Source organism: Toxorhynchites rutilus, chromosome 1, assembly GCF_029784135.1.
Source record: "Toxorhynchites rutilus septentrionalis strain SRP chromosome 1, ASM2978413v1, whole genome shotgun sequence".
Taxonomy (NCBI): domain Eukaryota; kingdom Metazoa; phylum Arthropoda; class Insecta; order Diptera; family Culicidae; genus Toxorhynchites; species Toxorhynchites rutilus.
Genome location: NC_073744.1, coordinates 6,282,706 through 6,309,597, shown reverse-complemented (window position 1 = coordinate 6,309,597; position 26,892 = coordinate 6,282,706). Strand labels below are relative to the sequence as shown.

At 40.6% G+C, this 26,892-nt stretch overlaps 1 protein-coding gene across 4 annotated transcripts in view; it reads right to left on the bottom strand.

Moving 5' to 3' along the window:
* The window catches only part of LOC129762022 (uncharacterized), a 118,086-nt gene that overhangs the window by 85,395 nt on the left and 5,799 nt on the right, over nucleotides 1-26,892 (bottom strand). For all 4 annotated transcript variants that reach the window (XM_055759973.1, XM_055759972.1, XM_055759974.1 and 1 more), the window contains one exon: nucleotides 23,707-25,137. In XM_055759973.1, coding sequence (XP_055615948.1) covers nucleotides 23,707-24,390 — 684 coding nt within the window. In that variant the 5' untranslated portion in view covers nucleotides 24,391-25,137. The remainder of the gene's footprint in view (nucleotides 1-23,706; nucleotides 25,138-26,892) is intronic.

The following is a 26,892-nucleotide window of genomic DNA, read 5'->3' as shown; positions in this document are numbered from 1 at the left end:
TAAAACATAATTAGACAAGTAGCAGCTAGTAGTTATCACATCCGTTCTTTTATTAATCTAAGACAATGATGAGACTAAAATAAAATCGTAGGGTATATGATGAAACAACTAACTGTGGATAATAGAAATCTAACGATTATTTCTTACCTAATTTTCTTCGGAATATTTTCATGATGTACTGTATTCTATTAATCAAATCATTTAAATTGATACCGATATTGAAGGGATTGCAAAAAATACATAGTCGACCATTTTGTGGCGGCGACCTTTTCAGAATTTATGTTGTTCATAATGTAGTGTATTCTCCAAGTCAAGCCATTCATCCATTTTTTAGCGGCGACCAAATTAAATTTTTCAAGATCATGGAATACACAGTTTTATAATGACAGTAGAATTAAAGATATGTTCCAAATTTCAGATCAATTAGTGATCAGGAACGTGGTCTAATTTCAATTAATCTGGGACAATCCTACAAACACTCAAACATACATACAAAAAGGCAAGCTGAATGAAACCATTAAAAAGTAATTGTTTATTTAGGAACTACGGCCATCTTGGATTTGCATTTTTTATGATCTACTGTGTTCTACCAGTCGAGCACTTTCATTTGATACCCATAGTGATGGGGCTTTGAAAGAAAAATATATTTGGCGCCATTTTGTGGTGGCGACCATTTTTGATTTGCATTTTTAATATATAACTTTGTTCTACTAGTCAAGCCATTTCATTTGATAACCACATAGAAGCGGTTCTGAGAAAAAAAATGAGTGGGTTATATCTATGATATAACCGCAAGACAGACGTGGGACTACCTTAGCTTAGCAATCATTTGTTTGTATTGATTAAATTTTTGATTGAATGAAACAATTTCCGAATTCAATTGAATCCAATATATTTGCTTTGTGAGTAAAAAGATTGTATAATGCCATGTAAGGTCAATTCATGAATTGTGATAGATTTATTTATTCATTTTCGTCAAACAAATATAGGCTACATACTTATATTAAAGATACAATGTTTTCTTAAGTTAAATATTATTCCTACGGTACATGTTTCATGATTATATTCTTCGTTACAAGTAAATTTAAAGACAGTCCTTTTACGTTTGATATTACGACACCTCTATTAGGTAAACACATTTCAGTCGGAACAAAAATGCCCCCGTCTTGCATGTATTTGTAATGCCAATTTACCCACGCTCCATGGATTTGAAGTTAGGGAAATTAGTTTGGGGTGTTAGGGAAACACCCCTAACTAAGTCGGAACGAAAATGCGCCCGATTTACATGAATTTACAATGCCAATTTCTCCACGCTCCATGGATTTGAAGTCTGTGTTAGGGAAACATATTTCAGTCGAAACAAAAATGCCCCTCGACTTGCATGAATTTGCAATTTCCCCACGCTCCATGGATTTGAAGTCTGTGTTAAGGAATTTCAGTTGGAACAAAAATACCCCCGACTTTCATGTATTTGCAAAGCCAATTTCCCTACGCCCCATGGATTTGAAGTCTATGTTAGGGAAACACATTTCAGTCGGAACAAAAATACCCCCGACTTTCATGTATTTCTCCAACGCTGCTTGGTTTTGAAGTCTGTGTTGGGGAACACATTTCGGTGAGAACAAAAATCCCCATACTTTCATGTATTTGCGATGCCGATTTCTCCAAGGCTGCTTGGTTATGATTACTGTGATGGAGAAACCGTAAATCAGGTCAATCAAGACGAGGCAGTTAGGGCGATTAGATAATGCTTAACATTTTACAGTTATTCAATTGTTTATCTAATGAAAAATAACATTTTATTAATTGTGATAGAAGCGTGGAAATATTCCCTATCAGTTGATGCAAACATATTTCCGGTCCAGTAAGAAATGTACGATTTATAGGCATTCGGAATCTTTCATTTTTTCCTGCATGTTCTGTGTTTAGGTTTTCATTTTACCCCCCATATACTCCGGTTAGACGCAGTCCCACGTCAATATGTAATTCGCCATTTTGTAGCGCTTTCCGTCTTGTATTTACATTTTCCATTGATAACTGTGTTCTACAGGTCAAGCTCTTTCATGCGATACCCATATTGATGGGGTTTTGTGAAAACCCATAATAATGGGATTTTGAGAAAATATGTACATATCCCGCTTATTTGTACCGGCTGCCATCTTGGATTTTCAAGATCATGCAATACGCAGTTTTATAATGACACCAGAGATAAAGATGTGTTGCAAATCTCAGATGAAACGCTCAACAGGAAGGGAGTTAAATTCCTATTGATGTGAAACAGGGCTTCAGACAAAGTTACAAAGTTACAAAATTACAAAGTCACAAACATACAACGGGCCCAAACTAGATAAAACCGTTAAATAAATAAGTACAAATCATACTTATAATACGTGTACCGAGAGAAAATTCGTTTTTTTATGATTCGATTATCCGGAGTGAAAAAAAAATCAATACTCCGGATAATCGAGTCCGACCTGTACCTACAAAATTCTGGTAAAAAAAATTATATGTATAGTCCTTACAATTTCCAACAAGTCGCTCACACATTGGAAAACGGGCACTTTTACACGGAAAAAGTTTTTCTAACAACAACTTTTTCATGTTTTCTTATGGGTTTGTACCCAGGGGTTCGAGTTGGCCTGCCGATCAAACTATTGGCCGAAAAAAGTTTGCAGCCTGCGGAGCGAGAGATATTGGGCCTGATTCTCGAATACACTTCACGGTGGAAACGGAATGAAACGTATCCGCGATGACAATGGTACGGTGGCGACATCTGGATACGAGATTAGTGTCTCACTAAACTTATCTTTATAATATTATCTTCAGATGAAATTTTTATATGAGATTATTATATCACATGAAGAAAACAAAGTTTTCCACTCACATTGAATACCAGTTTGATACGAAGAAGTTAATTTTCATTAATGATTTTTTATTTGAAAAGTGCTCATTCTGCCTAAAAACTGATTATTATCTTCGATACTTCACTAACTCGTAAAACGTAGTTCAATGGCATACCGTTTATTTCGTTTCCACCGTGAACTGTATTCGAGAATCAGGCCCATTAGATCCCATTTTGACAACCTGACGAAACTGCCCCCAGACGTGGCCAACTTCGGCAGCACAAATGTCAAAATAATGATAATGTTCGGTGCGACAATAATGATGGGATGTTCAGCGCTTCATTTACCAACGACGACACCACATAGCAGGCCTAGCCATAGAACAATGCAATGTACACACACACACACACACACCCACGTCAGTATTTCGTCGGTAGTGCGGTTAGTGTGGAGATTGTTTGTGGTTTGTTGACTTCCCGTTTTTGGCAACCACATTTCGACGAAACATTATCGGAACGAAGATGGCAAAGACTGAAATTGTACCTAAATGATGGCGCATTGGCGGTTTGCTGCTGCTGCCGTTGCAGATCCAAACTGAAGAGGTTTAATTTGTTATGTAAATCAAAAATTAGCAGCAGTAGGTACCAGTGAATGGCGGAGACGAATGAAAGAGAAGGAAATTAACCCAAGTTGTGCCATTTGTTGTCTGCGGAAAGCACAAATGAGATGCTGATGAGACAGCCCCTCGTCGCTGCGATTCCATTTCACACCGTTCCTACCGCCGCGCCGAGGGGTGGCGACTGCTGTTGCCGTTGCGGATTTTTGTCGATTCTTTCCACCCCCTCTTCTTCTTCTTCCCTCCCTCTCTCTTGTGGAGCTTCTTTCTTGCGGAGGCTTTCGAAGCAGGAAGTATAGGGTAAAAGCGCCCTAGAGAACGTGTCAAAATGCGATGTTTCGCATGGATGAGCATATGTAAACACGTTTGAGGATGTGTGTTTGTGTGCTCGCATATTTTGCTGCTTTTACTTGCATAGCTTTAATTCAGGTTTTCTGCACTTTATCAAATGCTACACAGAAAAACGCGGAATTTACTCGATGATTTTTATCCATGATGAAACTGAGCTCGAAGTCTGGTTCGCCATAAAGCACTTTGTTTGATTTATCTATTCCCCCGTTGTCCCGTTCTCTTCCCCCAAACTTTATGTACTCCCGAAGGAAAGAAAATGGATTACCGAAAGTACACACAGTAATTTAATATGGCAGGGCGAAAACGGAACTGGTAGAAGCTGAAACCTGGGCTGAAATGAATGTGGGGATGGGCGGCAGCCGCGCAATCTCGTCGTTTGTTCCGTTCTTGGGCAAGTAATTTTTATAATCTGATTAAAGTCTGACGCCGTTGTAGTTATATCCCCGTCTTTTTTCTCTCCGAGTTCCCAATCACCCCATCCTCCCCTCCCCCTCCGAAAGTTGTGTATTTTTATTGCTACATCTTCCTTCCGCAGAACTGCAACTGAGATACCGAAGCGAGTGCTAAGCCTCGGATATGGAAAAAGTTTCTCCTGCTCGTTTGCCTTCAACTTCAGTCAGTCAGTTAGGCAGTCAACGAATCGAAACAGTTGTGCTCATTTACTACCGGCGAAAATCCGACTAGCTTACAGATAATCGCTTCTCGCTGTTCAACTCTAAACAGCCGGAATGTGGCATGAGGAAGAGATGGTGCTCGTTCCTGATTGATACCTGGATTTGGTCTTAGCCTCCACTATCGATTGAGAGCCGATTGACGGGGTTGAACCAGTGCGCTTATCGTGCAGTGAACTTCAACAATACTCGAATTTGACCCAACGGTGGAAGCTGTTCATCGCAGGAGAGGAGGGGGGGGGGGCATTATTCATCCCACCCTTATCAAACATCTGCCGTTCCAGCGATCGTTACGTGCGTTGTCTTTCCGTGAATCTGATTTTCTTCTCAGTTGGTTCTCCGTTCGACGATTTTAATGCCACGTAATTATATACCTAAACCACGCTCAGGAAGCAAATGTGTATTCCTTTGGTACTTTTTATTTCGGTTTGGTTGTAATTGTTGGTTTGCACAATGCGTCCAGCGATCCGCAAGTTCCGGTCCACCGTAAGGCAACCAAACAACAATGGCCTTCCTGCAGCGGCTTACCTTTGGGGGAGAGCATTTCTCACACTTCCCGGAGCATAGGTATGCGCGTGTGTTGGTTTTGTGTTCTGCTAACCTTCTTCTTCGGCTTTTTGCTTTTTTCTCCAACTTTTCATGGGTGCTTGTACTTTCGCTCGTAGGCATAGGCCTCTTCTTGTCGCCTCACAGCCTCACAGTTTCGAGTTCGTGTGGAAGAGGAACGAGAAACTAACAGATTGAATGGACTTGGCTCGGGGGAAGGTTACCTGGGTGTATGTTTTTTACTGCCTCACTATTTTTAGTGGCCGACGACGACGACGACAAGAGAGGATGGTTTTAATGAAGTTTCGTTGCGCACCACTGCCAAGGACCACTGCTGCTGGGTGGCTGCCGTTGAGAACAAACAAACGTGTCGGGTGTTTAAAAAGAAAATGTTAGCACTTTAACATTTTTATTGGAATAGTTGTGCTCGCTGAGTACGGAATTTACTGCCAATTAGAGGCCTCAAATGTTTTGAAGCTCAGGCTGAGTTTTATGACGAGTCCAAAGTCCTCCGTCGATACTTGTACGCTTATCTGGTTGATTACCATAATTTACACCCGCCGCCAAGAAGCCTTTTCGATTGGGTGAACATATCTTCAGTGGCACTTGAGATTGCTCAACACGCGTCTTCAAGAGTACACACTGAGTTTCGTCAAATGATCGTCACATTGACCCCCAACACATCTGTACCTTACCTCCATCGGGATGGATTATGTTGGCTCTAATGACGTCAATGCGCCGAGAACTGCAAAGAGGAAATGAAATCTCCCCTCGGGCAAAACTGTCACGATCCGTCACCATTCGCCAATTATCCACCGAGCAGAATGTGAGTTTGCTTCCATTTTATATGGCGAAGGGGAAATGATTTAGGCGTATAATCATGTCCATTTCTTTACTGCTTTATGTGCGCTTGCAAAAAAAAAGTTGACCCGTTGAGCAAACAAAAAAAAAACTTATTTTTGTTGCTTTCATCGCATCCCAATTGGGACGTGGGAAAGCCAGTCAGAATATGGACGCGCGCGGGCACACAAGAAAGAAGTTGTGAATCGATTGAGTGACGGAGTAATTTGTTTTGCGCGCCCCTTTATGAGAATCCAAATTGCGGAAGTTTGCCTAAAAGCAAGCGAGCCGAAACAAATTGGTGGCGAAAGGCAATATTCTTCGGACATTCATCGGTAGTTTTATTAGTGAGTCTGTCTTCGGTTTTGATTTCACTTCACTGTTTTGGCACTCGTTCTTGTCTCCCATTTTAAAACTAGTTGTATTGAGTATTCAACAATCTATTTTGTCTGTTCGTTATTCAGCTGAATTCAGCGTGTGAGAATCTGATTTTGCTGAATGCATATCGGATGGCTTATTGAACAAAAAACCGTCGCGAATTTCAGAATCACTGGTAACCGTGCTGAAAACCGAAAGTGCTCTTGTAAGGTGAAACGTTATGTCAAAATTGCTGCTCGTCCCCTGTTCACGTGATGAAGTTCATGTTACTACATATTTTTTTCACTAACTACTTTCTACTTTCACTCTCTTCTCTCTTCTTCTCTCTTCTCTCTTCTCTCTTCTCTCTTCTCTCTTCTCTCTTCTCTCTTCTCTCTTCTCTCTTCTCTCTTCTCTCTTCTCTCTTCTCTCTTCTCTCTTCTCTCTTCTCTCTTCTCTCTTCTCTTCTCTCTTCTCTCTTCTCTCTCTCTCTTCTCTCTTCTCTCTCTTCTTCTCTTCTCTCTTCTCTCTTCTCTCTTCTCTCTTCTCTCTTCTCTCTTCTCTCTCTTCTCTCTTCTCTCTTCTCTCTTCTCTCTTCTCTCTTCTCTCTTCTCTCTTCTCTCTTCTCTCTTCTCTCTTCTCTCTTCTCTCTTCTCTCTTCTCTCTTCTCTCTTCTCTCTTCTCTCTTCTCTCTTCTCTATACTCTCTATTCTCTATACTCTCTATTCTCTATACTCTCTATTCTCTATACTCTCTATTCTCTATACTCTCTATTCTCTATACTCTCTATTCTCTATACTCTCTATTCTCTATACTCTCTATTCTCTATACTCTCTATTCTCTATTCTCTACTCTCTTCTCTATACTCTCTATTCTCTATTCTCTACTCTCTTCTCTATACTCTCTATTCTCTATTCTCTACTCTCTTCTCTATACTCTCTATTCTCTAGTCTCTACTCTCTTCTCTATACTCTCTATTCTCTAGTCTCTACTCTCTTCTCCCTACTCTCTATCATCTACTCTTTATTTTCTACTTTCTACTCTCTATCATCTACTCTTTATTTTGTAATTTTTACTTTCTAGGTTCTACTCTCTACTTTCTCTACTTCCTCTACTTTCTATTCTCTACTCTCTACTCTCTACTATCTACTCTCTACTCTCTACTCTCTACTCTCTACTCTCTACTCTCTACTCTCTACTCTCTACTCTCTACTCTCTACTCTCTACTCTCTACTCTCTACTCTCTACTCTCTACTCTCTACTCTCTACTCTCTACTCTCTACTCTCTACTCTCTACTCTCTACTCTCTACTCTCTACTCTCTACTCTCTACTCTCTACTCTCTACTCTCTACTCTCTACTCTCTACTCTCTACTCTCTACTCTCTACTCTCTACTCTCTACTCTCTACTCTCTACTCTCTACTCTCTACTCTCTACTCTCTACTCTCTACTCTCTACTCTCTACTCTCTACTCTCTACTCTCTACTCTCTACTCTCTACTCTCTACTCTCTACTCTCTACTCTCTACTCTCTACTCTCTACTCTCTACTCTCTACTCTCTACTCTCTACTCTCTACTCTCTACTCTATACTCTCTACTCTCTACTCTCTACTCTCTACTCTCTACTCTCTACAAGGCCCGAAATCTTCGAAGTTGAAAAACGAGGACTGACTCTACTGTCAGCAGCTTCGCTTCGGCGGTCGCCGCCAACAAAAAGTGACTTGACTAGAAAATGAATTGACTAGCGTTGACTAGTGAGGATGACTGGTGAACTAGTCCAGTCAGTGGTTATTTTTACTGACTCGACCAATTGAATACAAATCTGCCTATTCATTCAACTGACTTCAATCCACACTTCCATTTCCCCCTGACACTAATTCATACCCGCGTACGCAATATTATTTTTACGTCCATATAAAGAGGAACGAAAACATGATTTCTGATGCAAAAAAGAAGTTACCCCATCAATGGACGGTTTATTGTCTACCCATCGTGAACTCAAACCAACAAAGACATTTATGAAGTATGCTATAAAGGTCCTCGCGTTAGTATTAGTTAGTATTAGGTGTGTAAAATAGCGCACACACATTGCACGTTATTTTATACGTGTACGATACAAAAGAATCTAGCTCACCTGTAACGTATGTCAAACCACGATGAACTCAAACATCGATGCATGCACATGTACATGGGAGAGAGAGAGAGAGGAACGAATTCGTTTTGGGGGGCAATTTGAATGGGAAGAATGAAATGATATAGTCGAGTCGGTAACGGAGCAATATTTTATTTGCAAATGAATCGAGAATCTTGAGTGAAAATTGTGTTTGAAAATAAATTTATATTATAGTGACCAGTTTTGGTAGAAGCAACAGGAAAGCAACGGACGTTCGCTTAGTAAGAAAACGAGAATGTTCGAAAGAATTCATATAAAAATCCATTTCGGGCGGGACGAAGTTCACTGGGTCAGCTAGTGCAAGATAAAATACAAGCCATATAAAATGCGATGTTCCACATCATATGTTTTATTCATTCGGATTTTTTTATTTGTTTTATAATTGTTTAGCCTTTTGACCATTTTTGGCATGTTTATTGTTTTTGAATACAATCTTTAATTCTTTCTAACCTTCGTTTATTTTTGCAGACTCAGTCTTCATGTCCTGAATTTTAAATTGAAGTTTGTACAGATTGATGGCATTATGACTCACAATTGAAAACTCAGTCAAGCAATTCAGGAAGTGTTCCCGTAGCCGAGTCGCTAGCGCCATCATGCCGGGGGTACGGGTTCGATTCCCGTTCTGGTCGGGAGATTTTTCGTTAAAGGTATTTTTTTCCGACTCACACCGTGGTCACGGGTATTCTAGAGCTTGCCACTCAGAATGTGTTCAAGGCGTAAGTGTATGACAACTATGGCATAAGAAATATCAATAAAGTACTGCCAATTTGAAAAATGACCCAAATAATACCTACACTGAGATGGAAAAAATTCCTTTGGGAACGTCAGTGCCATTCAAGAAGAGCCATTCAATAGTAATGCTTGAAAATTTAAAATATTCTCCTGAAGTAATTGGTATATTCAATGCCAAGATGCCTAGAAGAACATTAGGGCAGAGGATGGTCGAACTGATTTTACATATCGAGAATGTGATTAGGTTTCTAAGTAAAATTGAACAGTACCAATCTGTAAGAGATTGTTGTTTTCCGCTGCTGATCTGTTCAAGAGGCACTTACTCGATTTATTGGTACTAACAGTTCTGGGGAACTTCAACGATTGCCTTTCTTTTTTTTTCTTTTTGTTGAAAAGCCCCAAGTCACTTGTTGCTAATAGTACCATAAGACGTTCAAATTATTCAATTTTTATTTTTCAACGATTTTCTTCAAAGAGAAATTATGATCATTGTTTGTCCGGTTTTGAAAATCATAATTTTTGAACGAAGATATCCGAAACATCTACTTGAATGTTGCATATTGATCCATTCATAATTTGGGCTTTCTTCAGGATATTGCCTTTTGTTGGACATTTTGAAGGTGAAAAGCACTCAACACAGAGAAACTTTATTTCTGCTTCACGCGAAGCAGAAATAAACAAACTGCAGCGCACCAAGCGGTCGCCATAGTAACCATGTGGACAGACCAACATCAGTGCATCGGACAAACTATGATCAAAATTGAGGTCATCGAGATGCATTAATTACATGATTTAGATATACAAATCTGATACAAATGGTGTGCAAACATGATGTGTACAATATTTGATAGTGTTATGATCCAGAAAAAGACAATTTTATTAATATGTTTTGAAACATTTGAATACCTGATTTGACACATGTGCGTTGAACTAGAGCATTCAAAATTGTGGACAAACCGAGATCATATTCCCGGAAAACAAGTACAGTAATCGTTCGCTAACTGGTCCTGTTTTAACTAGGCGAACGTTAACAGGTCCTTGGACCAGTTAAAAAGCAGAATTTCGTAAACAATCGACGCCATATTCAAATGGAAGATTTGCTGTGAGGGGCATTCGAATGAAACTTGAAATGTTATGAAAATTGACATTATTTTCGCATGACAAAAACATTGATTAAATTACAGAAAAATAATTTCCTCAAATTATATTTCATATCTGTTGTCACACTCAATGCGAAACTTCCATTGGAATCCTTTTGTTTATCCAATGATCAACGCGAATCAAACAATTCATTGAAGTTCCCCTCGATTTTATTTGACGTTTAACATCCCGGACCAGTTAAAACGCAAATGTCAATAACTGGTCTTCCCTTTTCGCCCAGTTAGCGAATGTTTACTGTATTGCCATAATCATAACATAAGAAGCTCATTACGTTTTGCTGGAGTACATCGAGCATTCGATTCGTAATATCCACTCGAGTGGGAGTCATTTGCTTGGCTCACTAATGGGGAAACATCTGCCACTCACAATCAGGCACCAAACGGTTGGAATTCCCCTCCCCAACAATTGCCCCCTCCATTGCCCGACTTGTCTTTAGCCTTGGTCTCTTCCTTTTCATCCCACGACAAACGATGGGCTTCGTCCGGGCGTCCCAGCTTCCCCTCAGTACTCAGTGGTTTTGATTGAAAATGATGGATTTCTGCGGTGTGGATATTGCTTCCTCTCCCGTTGCCTTGCCTGCAATTTCCGCCAAATGCAACTTTCGCACAAAACAAAGGCATCCGCAAACAAGGGGGAAACCTTTATCTGAATGCAATTATTATTATGGGGGCAAGCCTTGAAACAGAAACGCACAATATTCTCAGTTCCGACTTGTTATCGCACTATCGCACAACGCTCCTCTAACGCGTTGCTGGGCCTTCCCGTCTAGTTCCAAGGTTACACAGCTGATTCATCTCAACTTCGAAGATTTTTCCCTTTTTCCACCCACCTAAGCCGGATTGATTAATTTCCAGCACCGCGATCCACGTTGATTGTGCAATTACGGATTCACCGCATCGCTGATTGCGAACCCCCCGTTAATTTCACCACGGAAACTGCTGCCCTTAGCGAACTGAGGCGAGCGAACGAGCGAACGAAATTACACTCCAAATTGCAGCAAGCCACGCGCGCCCGCCTCACTTTTTGCGCGCGGAGGGCTGGGAACGGGGCAACAGTTCAACCCTAAAGTGGACTACTTGGATGGACACAGCGCTCTTGTCAAAGTTTTTCGCGATAACGATGGCAGCGCTGTGGTGAGAGAATCTAGTAGGAATAGTCTGCGGCCTTTGTTTTTCATGCGGTAATTGTGAATCGGTGCGATAATGGCTGCATTGCGTCGATTTATCTGAATAAGTGGTTTTCTTTTTTGACAAATAAACACGCAAAAAACAATAAACAATGAATTTTGTAGCCCTGAATTTTATGACAGTGTTTACAACATCGCGATAATTCAACTCTCACAATGTAACTTTGGGTAAACATTGGACACTATGCTGACGACCACACAAAGGTCAATCAAAACTATTTATTTGCCCAAAAGATGGCGAGTTTCTCAACGAAGAAACCTTTTCGATTCCCGCCCAGCTGGAGATCGGACGCCGCACATCGATCAACATTAAACAGCATGCATAGCAAACATGGTAATGTACATTACAATCACTCCCCGCGAGAGGAGTGTCGATTTTTGTTTGATTTTTGCTCCAGGCGTTGCAACGCGAAGAGTTACACAAAAGTCACGCCAAGTGGCAGATTGCATCACGTGGATCAAAAAGCCTTGACAGAGCAGAATAGACTGACTGAAGCGGGGAAAACCGACCCACAGGGCCTGGAGCTAAACACGCGTTGCTCGACGCGTGTGAAACAAATCGGTGGCCTTGGCGGAGGATTCGCTGTTAATTGGAGTTGACCGTTCGAAAAGATTTGATTGGAAGCAAATATTTGCGGTCGAGACCACCGCTACTGCCGCGGACTTTCAGATGTATTCCAGGTGGTGCGGTTTTACTGAGAATTTCTACCAACTCTATGATTGTGCTTCGTTAGAAGAACGCCGCTGTTTCAGCTGGAACAATGGTGCAAACGCATTTGCAGCCCGTCGGAAAACGTTCACCAAACTTCAAAGAAGTCCTCAACCGCAACGCAGTAGTGCTGCAGTGGAGCGAGAAATGGCACCACCAGAACCAACCAGAAGCTATCGCTGAACATGGGTTTAGATGAACCCCCGTTACGGCACTGCGTCAGGAGCGCAGTGGGATAGAATGGGGGTTTTCCATAACACCGCAGGGCAAAATAAAACGAAAAGAATCGACGAAGTGGAACCCCGGAAAGTGGAGTCCTCAAAGCGATCGCAAAACTTTTTTTTTTTGTATATGTACACTAGCTGACCCGGCAAACGTCGTCCCGCCCAAAACTTATTTTTCGTTATCACATCCACGTTTTCTCACTAATAAATCATAAATCCAATCTCAGAACTCAGAACTCAGAAATCCAATCTTAGAACTCTTCTAATCTACCATTTAAATTTTTTTTTTATAAAATTTTAGTACTTTTACCAAAACCGACATTACAATATCAGATTATTTACAGACACAATTTTCGTGAAAGATTTCTCATCCACTTGCAAATAACATGTTTCTCCGTTAAATCGAATAAATGTTTGATACAGAAAACTCGATTTTTCTTCAGAGGTTTCCGAAAATTGTCAATTGTCATGTTTGGTTGAAATATGTGCATTATTTTTATGGCATTCCCTCTCCTTTCCAGAGGAGGAAGGGGTGTCGTACCATCATAGAAACATTTCTCGTACCCAAAAACCCTCACATCCCAAATTTGGCTCCATTTGCCTGATTAGCTCTCGAATTATGCAGAAATTTGAGTTTCATTTGTATGGGAGCCTCCCTTTAGAAAGGGGGAGGTGTGTCGAACCACTATAAAAACATTTATTGCTCCCTAAAACCTCCATATGTCAAATTTGGTTCCATTTGCTTGATTAATTCTCGAGTAATGCAGAAATTTGTGTTTAATTTGTATGGCAGCACACCCTTCCCCCCTCCTCCTCAGAGAAGGGGGAGTGGTCTAAGTAACTATCATAAGAACCCTCCCCGAGCCCAAAAACCCCTACATACCAATTTTCATGACGATCGGTTCAGTTGTTTTCAAGACAATAAGAATCGGATCGACAGACAGACAGACAGACAGAAACCCATTTTTATATGTATAGATTTGTTATCCACTGCACCGAAACTAGCGTTGGCAGAAATGTTACAGGGTTACAGGGTAAAATGCACAAATAAAAGCACCTTTTTTAAGAGTGTTAAAATTGTTGTATATATGGAACCAGGGCACGAAATCTTCGAAGATGCCCTTAGACTGCCCTCTCAGCAGCTACGCTTCGATGAACTATCTAGCAAATGGTTATTCTAATTGACGTGACTAATAAATACAAATCTGCCTCTTCATTCAACATGACTTCGATCCACACTTCTACTCTCCCTGACATGAATCTCGTTACCCGCGTACACAATCTTATTTTTACGTCCATACGAAATGAAACGAAAACTTGATTTCTGATGCAACAAATCAGAGGGGTTGTATCCGAGACACGACCGCTTAGGACGTAGGATAACGCAATTTTGTTTTTTCAATTTGTTGGTTTATCATTTCGGATATTATTTACGAATACGTCGAAATTTCATAAAAAACTATTTAGTAAAAAGTTCCGGGACCCTGAAGAGGTTCAATGGCTTGCGTGGTTTTGTAGAATCATTTCAAGAAGCAACGATTCTTTCTTGCTTTTGCGAGAACAATACACTAATTGGTCATATGTCGCAATCTGATCTATTTCGGTTTCTAACTTGGCGGCCGTAACGATCTGGTTCGATTGTGAATTTGCTTTGAATCTGTTGAAGTTGACTGCAATCTCTAAATTGTTGAATAAGTCCAAGTATGGACTTATTTCATTAGAAACTACCCTCAATATCAAATTGAATTCACTTTCTTCATTAATGTTCACATCACACGACGTCTTTTGAAGGTATCCATTAGGTATTCGTTAATAAATGTAAAGAAAAGAGTTCTGGTTTTGGAGCCAATGATAACTTGACTTTGCACCTGCACAACACAATCCTGGTGTCATTAATGATACTTTAGTGTATTATAATATTGGTATATTACATTCACACTTGTGTTCAGCGAAGTGGTAGTAGTATAACCCTTTTTTAAAAAATATTATTAATGAAAATAACTTTCTCGTATCAAATATGTATTCTATGTAATACAATAACACGTTCAACTAGTGATCCCCGATAATCGTTCGATTAATCGATTAATCGAATACTTCCTACAGAAATCGATTATTAATCGAACGAATACTGCGCAACCAATAATCGAAGCGAACGAATAATTTACGTCGATTAATCGATCTTAGTCCAGAGAACAAAAAACGTACGGCCGCTGCAGTTTTATCCTGAAATTTAATCATTATCTTTGACGCTCCCCCTAAACCCGTAAAAGTAGCTCAATGCCTCCAACGCGAATTGAGCTTCGTTTACGAGTTTAGGGGAGCGTAAGAGATAATAATTGATTTTCAGGCGGAATGAACACTTTTTGATTCCAGATGGCTATCTAGTAAATGAGAAATATTAGTCTAACTAATTATTTCTCTCAGTGTGACGATTAATCGATTAATCGATTATTTGGGGCGATTAATCGTATCGAATAACAAACTGCTGAAAAGTATTCGATTAGCTGATGAACGATTTATTTCAAAAATCGGGGATCACTACGTTCAACAGCAATACTGTGTTGATATTTTCAAGGCTCACAGTCTGTGTTTGTGACATGATAAAGTAGTCTGCAATCAAGCCACTGGAAAAAAATACCCATTTGGCCACCCCAATAATGGAAATAAGTCACAATACATTTTACGAATACCGAAAACTGGTAAAACCGTCCATATACGATTTTTTTTGTCAGAAGACAAAAAATATATGATTGTTTAAACCTACGATCATTGGAATGCCTACGACACTGTTTCATGTTTCCTTCGCAATCACACAAAAGATGAATCGTCGCATCATAACCATTCAAACTGTCCATGTTGATGTGTGTGTGTGTAATGCTTGCACTCCGTTCACTGGGAATGAATCAATATTGTGTCCTCCCTCTTACTCTCTCCATTTTTTTTTACGTAGGATTACGTCTTTCGGGAACATATTGGGGTACAAATCAAAAATCGAAAATCGAGCACATCGTGAAAATTGTCCAATTTCAAACGCTTATTGCTCAGTCATTTCATGATGGATTGATGAATTTTTTTCGTCAATCGATTTCGGCACTCCATAACAATTTTTTATACTGAAGAAAATAATATATGCCATGAAACTAACTATTGAACAATTGAAAAATCTCAACCCCTATCCTAACGGAAATACCCATCTCTGATTGGTCGAAATTGACGACAAATGCGGCGGGTCCCTAACAGAGACATCAAAACCAAGCTGCCTGGGGGAATTCGGCATTGCAAATACACAAAAGTAGGGGAACTTTTGTTCCTACCGAAATATATTCCCTAACAGAGACATCAAAACCAAGCTGTCTGGAGGAAATCGACATTGCAAATACATAAAAGTCGGGGGCATTTTAATATTGCAAGTAAGGTGAGTGATACAAATAATTCTAGCAAAAAGAAAATCAAATTTGGAGTTTTGATGTTGGTTGCTTCATGAAATTTCATAACAATGACCGATCGTGTATTGTGAAAAATTCAGCACAAGTGTAAGTGTAAAGTGTATATGGTAGCAGTTGTGTTAAAAATGACTTGATATATGAAACGATTTATTTCAATTTTCATAAATAAGCACTCCAAGGTGTGTTCCCGCTCGAGAACGAGTTAGCATAACGGAATCCTACGTCAACTATGCGGTCGTATATCGGACACAACCCTCCTGTGACTTTTTATTTTTTTTAAATCTGAAATGCTCAATAATCATCTGAAGGTTCTTTTTGTCAATGGCCCTCAACGAATCACTTATTAAATTGAAAACTAACATTTTTCTGAATAGCATTTTCGTTTCCATTTTTAACTATGATAATGAAGCATATTTCCAACGCATCAAATCAATATTTATAGACGCTAAAGTATTAATTCACTTCTAGCCGATACTTGACGAGTTGAGTTAGTAATAAAATACTTGTAATTACTATTCAAACAAGTGAGAAAAAACTATTTTACAAAAAAGCACCACGAATGACCAGAACCGAATCCCATCATGCGACATATCGAACGTCTTGGTTTGTCAAAACTAGCAAAAATACAAACATACAAACATACAAACATACAAACATAAAAACATACAAACATACAAACATACAAACATACAAACATACAAACATAAAAACATACAAACATACAAACATACAAACATACAAACATACAAACATACAAACATACAAACATACAAACATACAAACATACAAACATACAAACATACAAACATACAAACATACAAACATACAAACATACAAACATACAAACATACAAACATACAAACATACAAACATACAAACATACAAACATACAAACATACAAACATACAAACATACAAACATACAAACATACAAACATACAAACATACAAACATACAAACATACAAACATACAAACATACAAACATACAAACATACAAACATACAAACATACAAACATACAAACATACAAACATACAAACATACAAACATACAAACATACAAACATACAAACATACAAACATACAAACATACAAACATACAAACATACAAACATACAAACATACAAACATACAAACATACAAACATACAAACATACAAACATACAAACATACAAACATACAAACATACAAACATTCTTCTTCTTCTTGAATGGCGTTAACGTTCCCTGTGGAACTTTTGCCGTCTCAACGTATGCATTAATTAGCGTCATTTATTAATACTTAGTTGAGATTTCTTAAGCCAAATAACACGCCTTGAATGTATTCCGAGGGGCAAGCTCTTGAATACGCATGACCACAGTGCAAGTCGAAGGAAATTTCTTTGACGAAAAATCTCCCGGCCAGAACGGGAATCGAACCCGAACACCCGGCATGATAATGTGAGACGCTAACCACTCGGCCACGGGTGCACTTAACATACAAACATACAAACATTCAAACATACAAATTACAGGGCAAGCTAAATAAAACAGTTTAATAAAAACAACATCTGTTGATTCTGAGCGAGCGTTTTCCGTATCTGGCTATTTCGGGAGAAAAATTCGTTCCAAATTAAAAAACGAAACACTTAATATTCTATACGTGCTAAAAGATTATTTTGAAAATCCAAAACAAATTAATTTGATTTTAATTGAGGTTCAATAAAGATTGTATTATTGTAATTTTTTTTATCTCTAAATAGCGGGTTTTACCGGTTTTTTCAATTTCTGCTACCGAAAATACCGGTTTATTTAAATGCCTCGGTATTATCCCTAGCTCAATACAGTCAACTCGTATTCCAATCGAGGAAATGAATTCCAACAGGAAGGAATTCCAGCAGGTCACTTGTTTACGTTTGCAAAGCTGTTTTCATGATACCGCGAATGGAATTGGATACTACAAAAATGGTTTTACACATTGTGTGCACCGAGAAGGGTGTAACATACAATCAAATCGCGAAGGGAACCCAAAATAAGCCCGGGAGGCTGAAACGATTAACACCTTGATCGCCCCGTCACCCAGATCTGGGTGACACTTTTCTCGTTCAATTTGAATAGAATTTTCAAACGGAATTTGATAACATGGGCACTTTAATGTAAATATGGGTTATGAAGAATAATCAAAAAATCAAAAACCTAAAAATTGAGTTTTTATAATATACTTTTAAACCGTGTTATTTAGCATTGCCTACAGTAAATATGTTTGTATATTTATCTGCAGGGTTGTCCCACATCAATAGAAATTTAACATCCTTTCTTTTGACCGATTGATCTGAAATTTGGAGCAGACCTTTATCTCTGCTGTCGTTACAAAACTGCGTATTCTATGATCTTGAAAATCCAAGATGGCGGTTGCTACAAAATGACGGACTACATATTTTATCAAAACCCCATCAATATGGGTATCAAATGAAAGGGCTTGACTAGTAGAACACAGTTATTTATGAAAAATGAGACATTTTTTCAAATCATCAATATGGGTATCAAACGAAATGGCTTGACTAGTAGAACATTCTTATTTGTGAAAAATCTCATTTTAAATGTACTGTTGAAAAATCAATATTTCTATGTCATCTATAGTAAGTTCTTCTAATATTGAGTTGGAGAAAAAGAAATGTCGTATATTGTCAATATATGGCAACACTTAAACATATCCTGTGTTGTCCTTTTCGCATCGGGTCATACTATACGGCTATTTATAGACGACAATCAGTGCTACAAGTGTCGTTTGACAGTGTTGTGATTATCCTTTTCAATCTCAAGTTATAGCGCGTCAAAGATGGAGTCCACCAAGCAAGAAATTCGCCATATTTTACGTTTTTACTACCTGCGAGGTGAAACTGCAACGAAGGCGGCCGAAAAAATTCGTGTAGTTTATGGACCCGATAATCCTACGTAAGCGACATTGACAATTGCCTTACACAAAATTGCAGCCTAAGACAACTTGCAGATGATGGAGTGGTGTCTGTCGTAGGATCAAACGAATCCGACCTGCAAGAACCCTTACAAGATACATTGAACAATTTTTCAACCTGGGCCATTGGGCTAGGGATCGAATTCTCCACGGAGAAAACAGAGATGGTGGTTTTTTCTAGGAAGCATAAACCAGCAAAACCAAAGCTTCAACTTTTGGGTAAACCGATCACTCATGCTATGTCATTCAAGTATCTTGGGGTCTGGTTCGACTCCAAATGCACTTGGGGGGCCCATATTAGGTATCTGAGTAAAAAATGCCAACAAAGAATAAACTTTCTCCGTACAATTACCGGCACCTGGTGGGGAGCCCATCCCGAAGATCTTATAATGTTGTATCGAACAACTATTCTCTCAGTGATGGAGTATGGCAGTTTCTGTTTTCAATCAGCTGCCAAAACACACTTCATTAAACTCGAGCGAATTCAGTATCTTTGTCTCCGTATCGCGTTGGGATGTATGCCCTCAACGCATACCATGAGTCTCGAGGTTTTGGCAGGCCTACTCCCACTAAAAGATCGCTTCAATTTATTATCTCTTCGGTTCCTCATCCGGTGTAAGGTTATGAACCCATTGGTGATCGGAAATTTTGAACAGCTGATCGAGCTAAATTTTCAATCTGGGTTCATGAGTCCATATCATGAATTCATCTCCATGCAGGTTGATCCTTCTTCGTATATTCCCAACCGTGTTTGTTTTCCTGACTACATCAATTCCTCTGTGCATTTTGATCTGTCCATGAAGCAGGATATCCATGGAACATCAGATTATCTTCGATCGAGGATGGTTCCAACGATCTTCGATGCAAAGTATGGGGATATCAATTGTGATAATATGTACTTTACTGATGGGTCCTCTATGAATGATTCCACAGGATTTGGAGTGTTCAACGAATTTTTTAGCACCTCCCACAGTCTTCAGAATCCTTGCTCAGTGTATATTGCTGAATTGGCAGCGATATACTGGGCGCTGGACAGCGTCGCCTCACGACCTGTTGAACACTATTACATTGTAACGGATAGTCTTAGCTCTGTCGAAGCTATCCGTTCAGTGAGGCCGGAAAAGCACTCGCCGTACTTCTTTGAGAGAATACGAGAAATTTTGAGTGCTTTATCCAGACGCTGTTATGTCATTACCTTTGTCTGGGTCCCTTCACATTGCTCAATTCCGGGTAACGAGAGGGCTGACTCATTGGCAAAGGTAGGTGCAATTGAAGGCGATATTTATCAGCGTCAAATCGCTTTCAATGAATTTTATTCTTTAGTCCGTAAAAATACCATCGCTAACTGGCAACGTAAGTGGAGCGAAGATGAATTGGGCCGGTGGTTTCACTCGATTATCCCTAAGGTTAGCCTCAAACCATGGTTCAAAAGTCTGGACTTAAGTCGGGACTTTATTCGCACCTTCTCTCGACTCATGTCCAATCACTGTTCGTTAGACGCGCTACTCTTTCGTTTTAATCTTGCCGATGGCAATATCTGTGCTTGTGACCAAGGTTACCACGACATCGAACACGTTGTTTGGTCGTGCGAGCTGTATCTTGTCGCCAGATCGAATTTAGAAGACACCCTTCGGGCCCGAGGAAGGCAGCCCATGGTGCCGGTGAGAGACGTGTTGGCTCGGTTAGACCTTGATTACATGTCCCAAATATATGTATTCCTTAATACTATCGATCTTCGTGTGTGATTGTCCTTATACCCTTAGTTTTTCCTTTTCCTTTTCCTTTGTGAAAGATCGGATCCCTTCTTAAGAATAAGATGAAATGTAAATACATATTAGATATAAGATAGGTTTAAGAATTGAGTGTGATGAGTGTGATTGAGTGTGTGAGTGTGATCATTGTCAATATATCCTCATACCCCCTCCTTTTCCTGAAGAAAATATGTCACCCTTCTAAACTCGAGTCGACCGCGAGTAATCGGTTTCCTATATTATTAACATTAGAATTAAGGAAAAATGTATATATACTAGTAACAATACAGTAAGGAGTTCGGCTCCTTTAAACCTATGTAACTGAGCCTGTAAAAATAAACGATTTAAATAAAAAAATGGACCCGATACTGTAACGATTCGCACAGCACAGCGTTGGTTTGATCGATTTCGTTCTGGTGTAGTGGCTGTCGAAGATACACCCCGTACTGGTAGGCCAATCGTCGTTGAATCCGTTAAAATCGTTGAAATCATCCAAGAAGACCGGCATGTGAGCACTCGCTCGATTGGCCAGGAGCTGGGTATAGACCATAAAACCGTTTGGAACCATTCGCACAAGATTGGATTCCAAAAAAGCTGGATGTATGGGTGCCACACGAGTTGACGCAAAAAAATCTTTTAGACCGAATCAACGCCTGCGATGCACTGCTGAAACGGAACGAACTCGACCCAATTTTGAAGAAGATAGTGACTGGTGATGAAAAGTGGATCACGTACGAAAAAAGCGAAAAAAGTCGTAGTCGACGCGCGGTGAGCCGGCCAAAACCATCGCCAAGCCCGGATTGACGGCCAGGAAGGTTTTGCCGTGTGTTTGGTGGGATTGGAAGGGAATCATCCACTATGAGCTGCTCAACTATGGCCAGACCCTCAACTCGGTTCTTTACTGTGAGCAGTTTGATCGTTTGAAGCAGACGATTGACCAGAAGCGGCCAGAAATGATCAATAGGAATGGTGTTGTTTTCCACCAGGACAACGCTCGGCCTCACACATTATAAGGGGGGATAAGGGGGGATAATGAAGTTGCCTTCTAAATGGCAACCAGTTTGCGAACAAAACGGCGCATATTTGACTTAAATTGGACAATTTTAAGTATGTATAAATAAATTTCAATCAGAAATACAACATTTCTTTTCCCCCAACCCTATATATCGTCAGGGTCTTCTCTTGCGTATAGTCCCTCAATATCCAAACCGGAACTCGATGAGATAATACTCGAAACTTTTCTAACACTTCGCACTATTTCGTCGTTACTACTTTCCTCGCCTTCAGATTTACTAATACGCCGTCCGGTAACGTCCGCCTGTTTCATCACCGTACTATTGGGAAATTTTGGACCGATTAAGAACCGCGAATAGGAACAAAAGGCCAGGTTTAATGACGAAAGGAATGTTCCTCATCCACGATAATGCGCGGCCCCATTCTGCACGCGTAACTCATGAGCAATTGAAAAAATTCAAATGGACTGTGTTCGAGCATCCTCCTTACTCCCCATACCTGGCTCCTAGCGACTACCACTTATTCCCGACGATAAAACAGGTGTTCGGCGGTCAACGATTCGAAAACACTGAAGAAATTCGTAACGTAGTTACATCGTACTTCAAAAAGTTGGACGCTACGCACTTCGCGATCGGAATAGAAAAACTCGTGCCACGCTATGAAAAATGCCTCGAGCGTTACGGCGATTATGTAGAAAAATAGAAAATAAAACGTAGAACACGAAAATCACCTTGTTTTTTTTCCTAAATTTATTTTTCCGCGATTTCTGAGGCACTGAAACTTATTTTTTGAACGACCCTCGTATATAAAGCAAGTACGTTCGGTTGAATTTCATTTTTTATTATCATTTCCAACACTGTATAATTAACTGAAAACTTATTGTTATACGTTTTCTAACCAGCAGTCGGTTGATTTCATTTGGATTCAATAGAAAAGTAGTCCTGAATCGAACCCGAATTCATTATTATCGTTGCCCGCTTATTTCTCTAGCGCACCGACAGTTGAATTTGGGCCCCGAAATAAACTCGACCGAATCGCTGTGGGCGACGAAGTGTTAATTGAGAAGTTTGGCAATGAGTGTTCCCTGGAGGATCCGCCAAAAAGTGGACATAAGCCCGGTTCTAGTGACCCGGATTGGACCAGACCATCGTGAATTCTATTCGTAAGCATCAATCTATCTCTATTCGTGACTTGGCTAAGAAATTTTGAATCAGCATCGGAATGGACAACATTAGGACCGTTGATGTAATATTCCAATTCTGAATTAAACCGCCTTCTGAAAGCAAATATTAGCGATGACTGTTTTTCAACAATGGATCAGATGAAATTTCCACGATACGGATCACTGTATAAAAAACATCTTAGCATGTACCAAAATCTAGGTGAAACAACAGTGCCATAAACTTCCCCTGCCACAATGTAACGACCCATTTCGAGTTAGATTCTCACAATTCACTCCCACGCCGCTCCGCGCCGTAATGGCCACTCAGGAACCGCCCCTATTTTTAGGGGCGGTTTACAGCACGCATCCTTCCGATAATCGCGAAAGCTAGCACAATTCAAATTCACTCCAATTTGACGGCTCGGTGCGTTTCATCGCAGGAAGAGGAAAAGTCTAGTGGCACAAAGTCAACGGTGAGATCATCAATCTCCACATTCCATCAGTGTCGGCGAACAACGGGAAGGGAAAACTGAAACACCCGTCAATTGTCTGTCAGTTAATTTGGCAGCAGGATTTATGGCCATGACTCGCTCACTCTCTCTGTCGGATGATTCGAAACAAAGCTCGCTTGCCGGCAGGATGTTTCAAAAAGCTATAAAATTTTCCCATTCCCTTCCCATCGCACCTCGGCCGCAGTGCTGCTGAGAAAACATATGTTCTGCAAAAGCCTGAAAGTTACAGTCTACTTTTCGCTTTGTTCGATCCAAATCGATAAATTGTACGAACCCAACCGAACTGAACCGAGGGTTTTTCGGAGTCAGAGAGTAACAAATCTCTGGTGCAGTGAAAAACAACTAAATCATTCCCGGTAATTGAATGCATGCTGCAGAGAGCTCTACCTGAGTCAGGGTTGTTCTTTTTTCCCTCACTTTTGTTTGCTTTGTATGCAACTATTGGATGATAAATCGACATACCTGCATGGACGAGTTGGGACTGTTGACGACATCCTTGGCTTTATCGTAGGCCGGTGTGAACGTGTTCGGATGATGAACGCCAAACACGAAAGGTCCCTCGTTCTCGGGGGTATCGCCGCGTGGCGGAGGCGGCACAGTCTCCACTGGGATGATCCGTTGCGGCGGAATCGGTGGCGGTGGTGATCTTCTAGCGTCGACAGGCAAATCGATCAGACGCCGTCGAGCCACATTTGCCGTACCAACAACCACTCCTCCTCCTCCTCCGTGTACATTGAGCTGGTTGTGCCGGTACACGAGCTCGTCATAATCGTCGTCATCCTCATGGTCACTGTTGTTGCGGTTAGTGCTAGCGTTGAAAAAGTTTGCGACCGGTGCCACCGGCCTGTAGTGAGGCCCATTCACGTCCGAAAACTGGAAGTCGTAGTTATTGAGGTGGGTCGACGTCGGCGATGGTGGGCTACCGTATGGATAGCCGTTGTTGGAGTTGATGTTCTCGTACTGTTGGGTAATAAGGTTGAAGTCATTGTACCCACGGGTCGGGTTGACTTTCTTGGCGTTGCTTTGCTTACTGCTGAGCACCTGTGGCTGCGCCATGTTGGCTCGACGCTCCAGCAAAGGACGCGTCGAACGATTGAACGGATGCTCGCGGGATTGCATCTTGGAAGGCAAGATCTGTGGTGGCATCTAGCGGCGTGATTCACGAAAACCCTACACACTGAATATATATATATAGTTTGTTTGCCTTCTGTTTGCCCGACACGGCGGCTTCTCCTCGCACCAATGATTCGCACAACGGTTGGTTGGTTAATTCAATTGAGTTTTTCCAGGGCGCTTTGGGAAACCAATTTCATTGAATCGACCAACGAACGGTGTGGTTTTCGGTCTTCATGCTGCGCTTCACCGCACAATTTTGTGTACTAAAGTTCCCGCTTTCGAACGGTTCCATGAACACACACAATGGACACGGGGCGCACTGTTATTTATTCAACCATTTTTTCCACGCTTTTTCTTCTTTCAGTCGATGATAGACCAGCGATAATTTTTTTTTCGATTTTATCCACACTTCACACAGTTTTTTTTATGAGTGCAACGCTATTTCGCGTGTGCTATTTAACTTCCACGGAAAAGGCACACCAAACAATCAACAAGTAGGCATGGCTTTTTGGGACCGGTGTTCCACTGACATTCACTTCGGCATTAACTGCAAATGAAATTGCATCAACTGATAAGAATCAAACACTTATTCTTCTTCTTCGTTACACTCCATTGCTTCGTATCGTGCATCAAATTCGACGAGTCCGTTGCCAAACACGCGCACCACTTCACTCACGTAACAACGCTTCAGCGCTCTTATCTTCGATATTCATTCACCTTTCGTCGCCATATTTCGACAGGTCGCCGGGATTTATGCGGTGTCGAATATTCGCGTTTCTGCGGGGAGAGACAGAGGAAAAAAAACGAGAAATGTGTCACATTGGGTAACTGTCACCTGTTCCGCCATCGGCGGCTACTCAAACAGCACAAAACAAACGTTTTGCTGAAGCCGAAGCTAGGCGGCGACACACTTCGGGCGCTGCTACTGATAAGCACCCCGACACTTGCGAGAGAAGCGCGCGCGTGTGTTTCTTCGTGTGTACGCGCGATTTCATAAATGACAAACCGCTTAACCGCCCCGGGGAGGATGGGCGCTCGCAAAATTATTACCCCCCACCATCACCACCGGGACAGACTGCCGCCACCTGCTGAACGTGACTTTTTTCCGGTCCGCCGAGTCGAGGGTGAAAAATGGATATCTACTGCTGTTGCTGCTGCTGCTGGTTGTGGTTTGATATAAACAGACAGCGGGTATGGGGAAAAAAAGGGGAAATGAAACTTATGCTCGTGAATCAAGTCATACTCTAGGATCATCGTTTGCATTGTGTGCACGCGGTGAGAGTAAACAAATTTTTGGTTAGGGTGTGTGGAATGATTTGACATTGTTTTGTGAGCTTTCGTTTACTCAGAGATGGGTTATATCTATGATGTAACCGCAAGGTAGACGTAGGACTGCCGTTTGATTGCATATGTTTGCAATGCCGATTTCTCCCAACCAGCTTGGTTTTGATGTCTCTGTTAGGGAACACATTTCGTGTGGGAGCAAAAGCTGCCCCTACTTTTATGTATTTGCAATGCTGATTTCCCCCAGGCAGCTTGGTTTTGATGTCTCTGTTAGGGAACCACCGCATGTGTCGTCAATTTCGACCAATCAGAAGTGGGTATTTAAGTTAGGATATGGGATGAGATTTTTCAATTGTTCGATAGTTAGTTTCATAACATATATTATTTTCTTCAATATAAAAAATTGTTATGGAGTGCCGAAACCGATTGACTCAAAAATTTCATCAATCCATCATGAAATGACAGAGCAATAAGCGTTTGAAATTCGACAATTTACACGATGTAATCGATTTTCGATTTTCAATTTGTACCCCAATATGTTCCCGAAAGACGTAATCCTACGTCAAAAAGATTTAACAAATGCCATGTAAGGTGAATTAATGCATTGTGATAGAGTAAATTTAATGACAGTCCTTTTCGTTTGGTATGATGCCTAGGATAAAATATGTGAACGGAAGAATTATCAAACGATCATTTTATTTTACTATCTGAAGTTTGCATCTCTCAAGTGTACGTACTTCTCGAAACGCGAATTTGCTTGATTTGATGAACTTCAGGCACTCAGTTTCGATTTTAACATTATACGTCGAACGCATATTGTTTAATTAATAGGCATCATCGCAGCAAATGGTTATCAACATTTTGCCTAATCATCAAATAGTATGCGTAGACAGTGAGCAAAACACATGGAGGCATATCCTTCAATGCAATCTTGAATAACCGAGCTAAAGCGGTGTGTTCGTATCCGCTTTTGTAACCCGTGTTAGGAAAACGCTTTTTGGGGTGCAAAACAAAACATGCGGGTGCAGAAGTACCCCCAGCTTGCATGAATCAACAACTTCAACTTCTACTTTTTATACTACATATGCTTTAAACTTGAAAGGACAAACGGTATCGCGGGTCCGTCTCGTAGCGAGGGTAAAAGCCGGGGAATCAACCAGGGTTTGTAAGAAAAAGACAAACCCGCCCTCAGGTATTGAGTGGCTCATCGCCAGGCATAGCGAGAACACGGCGGTTGGTCTCCCCCGC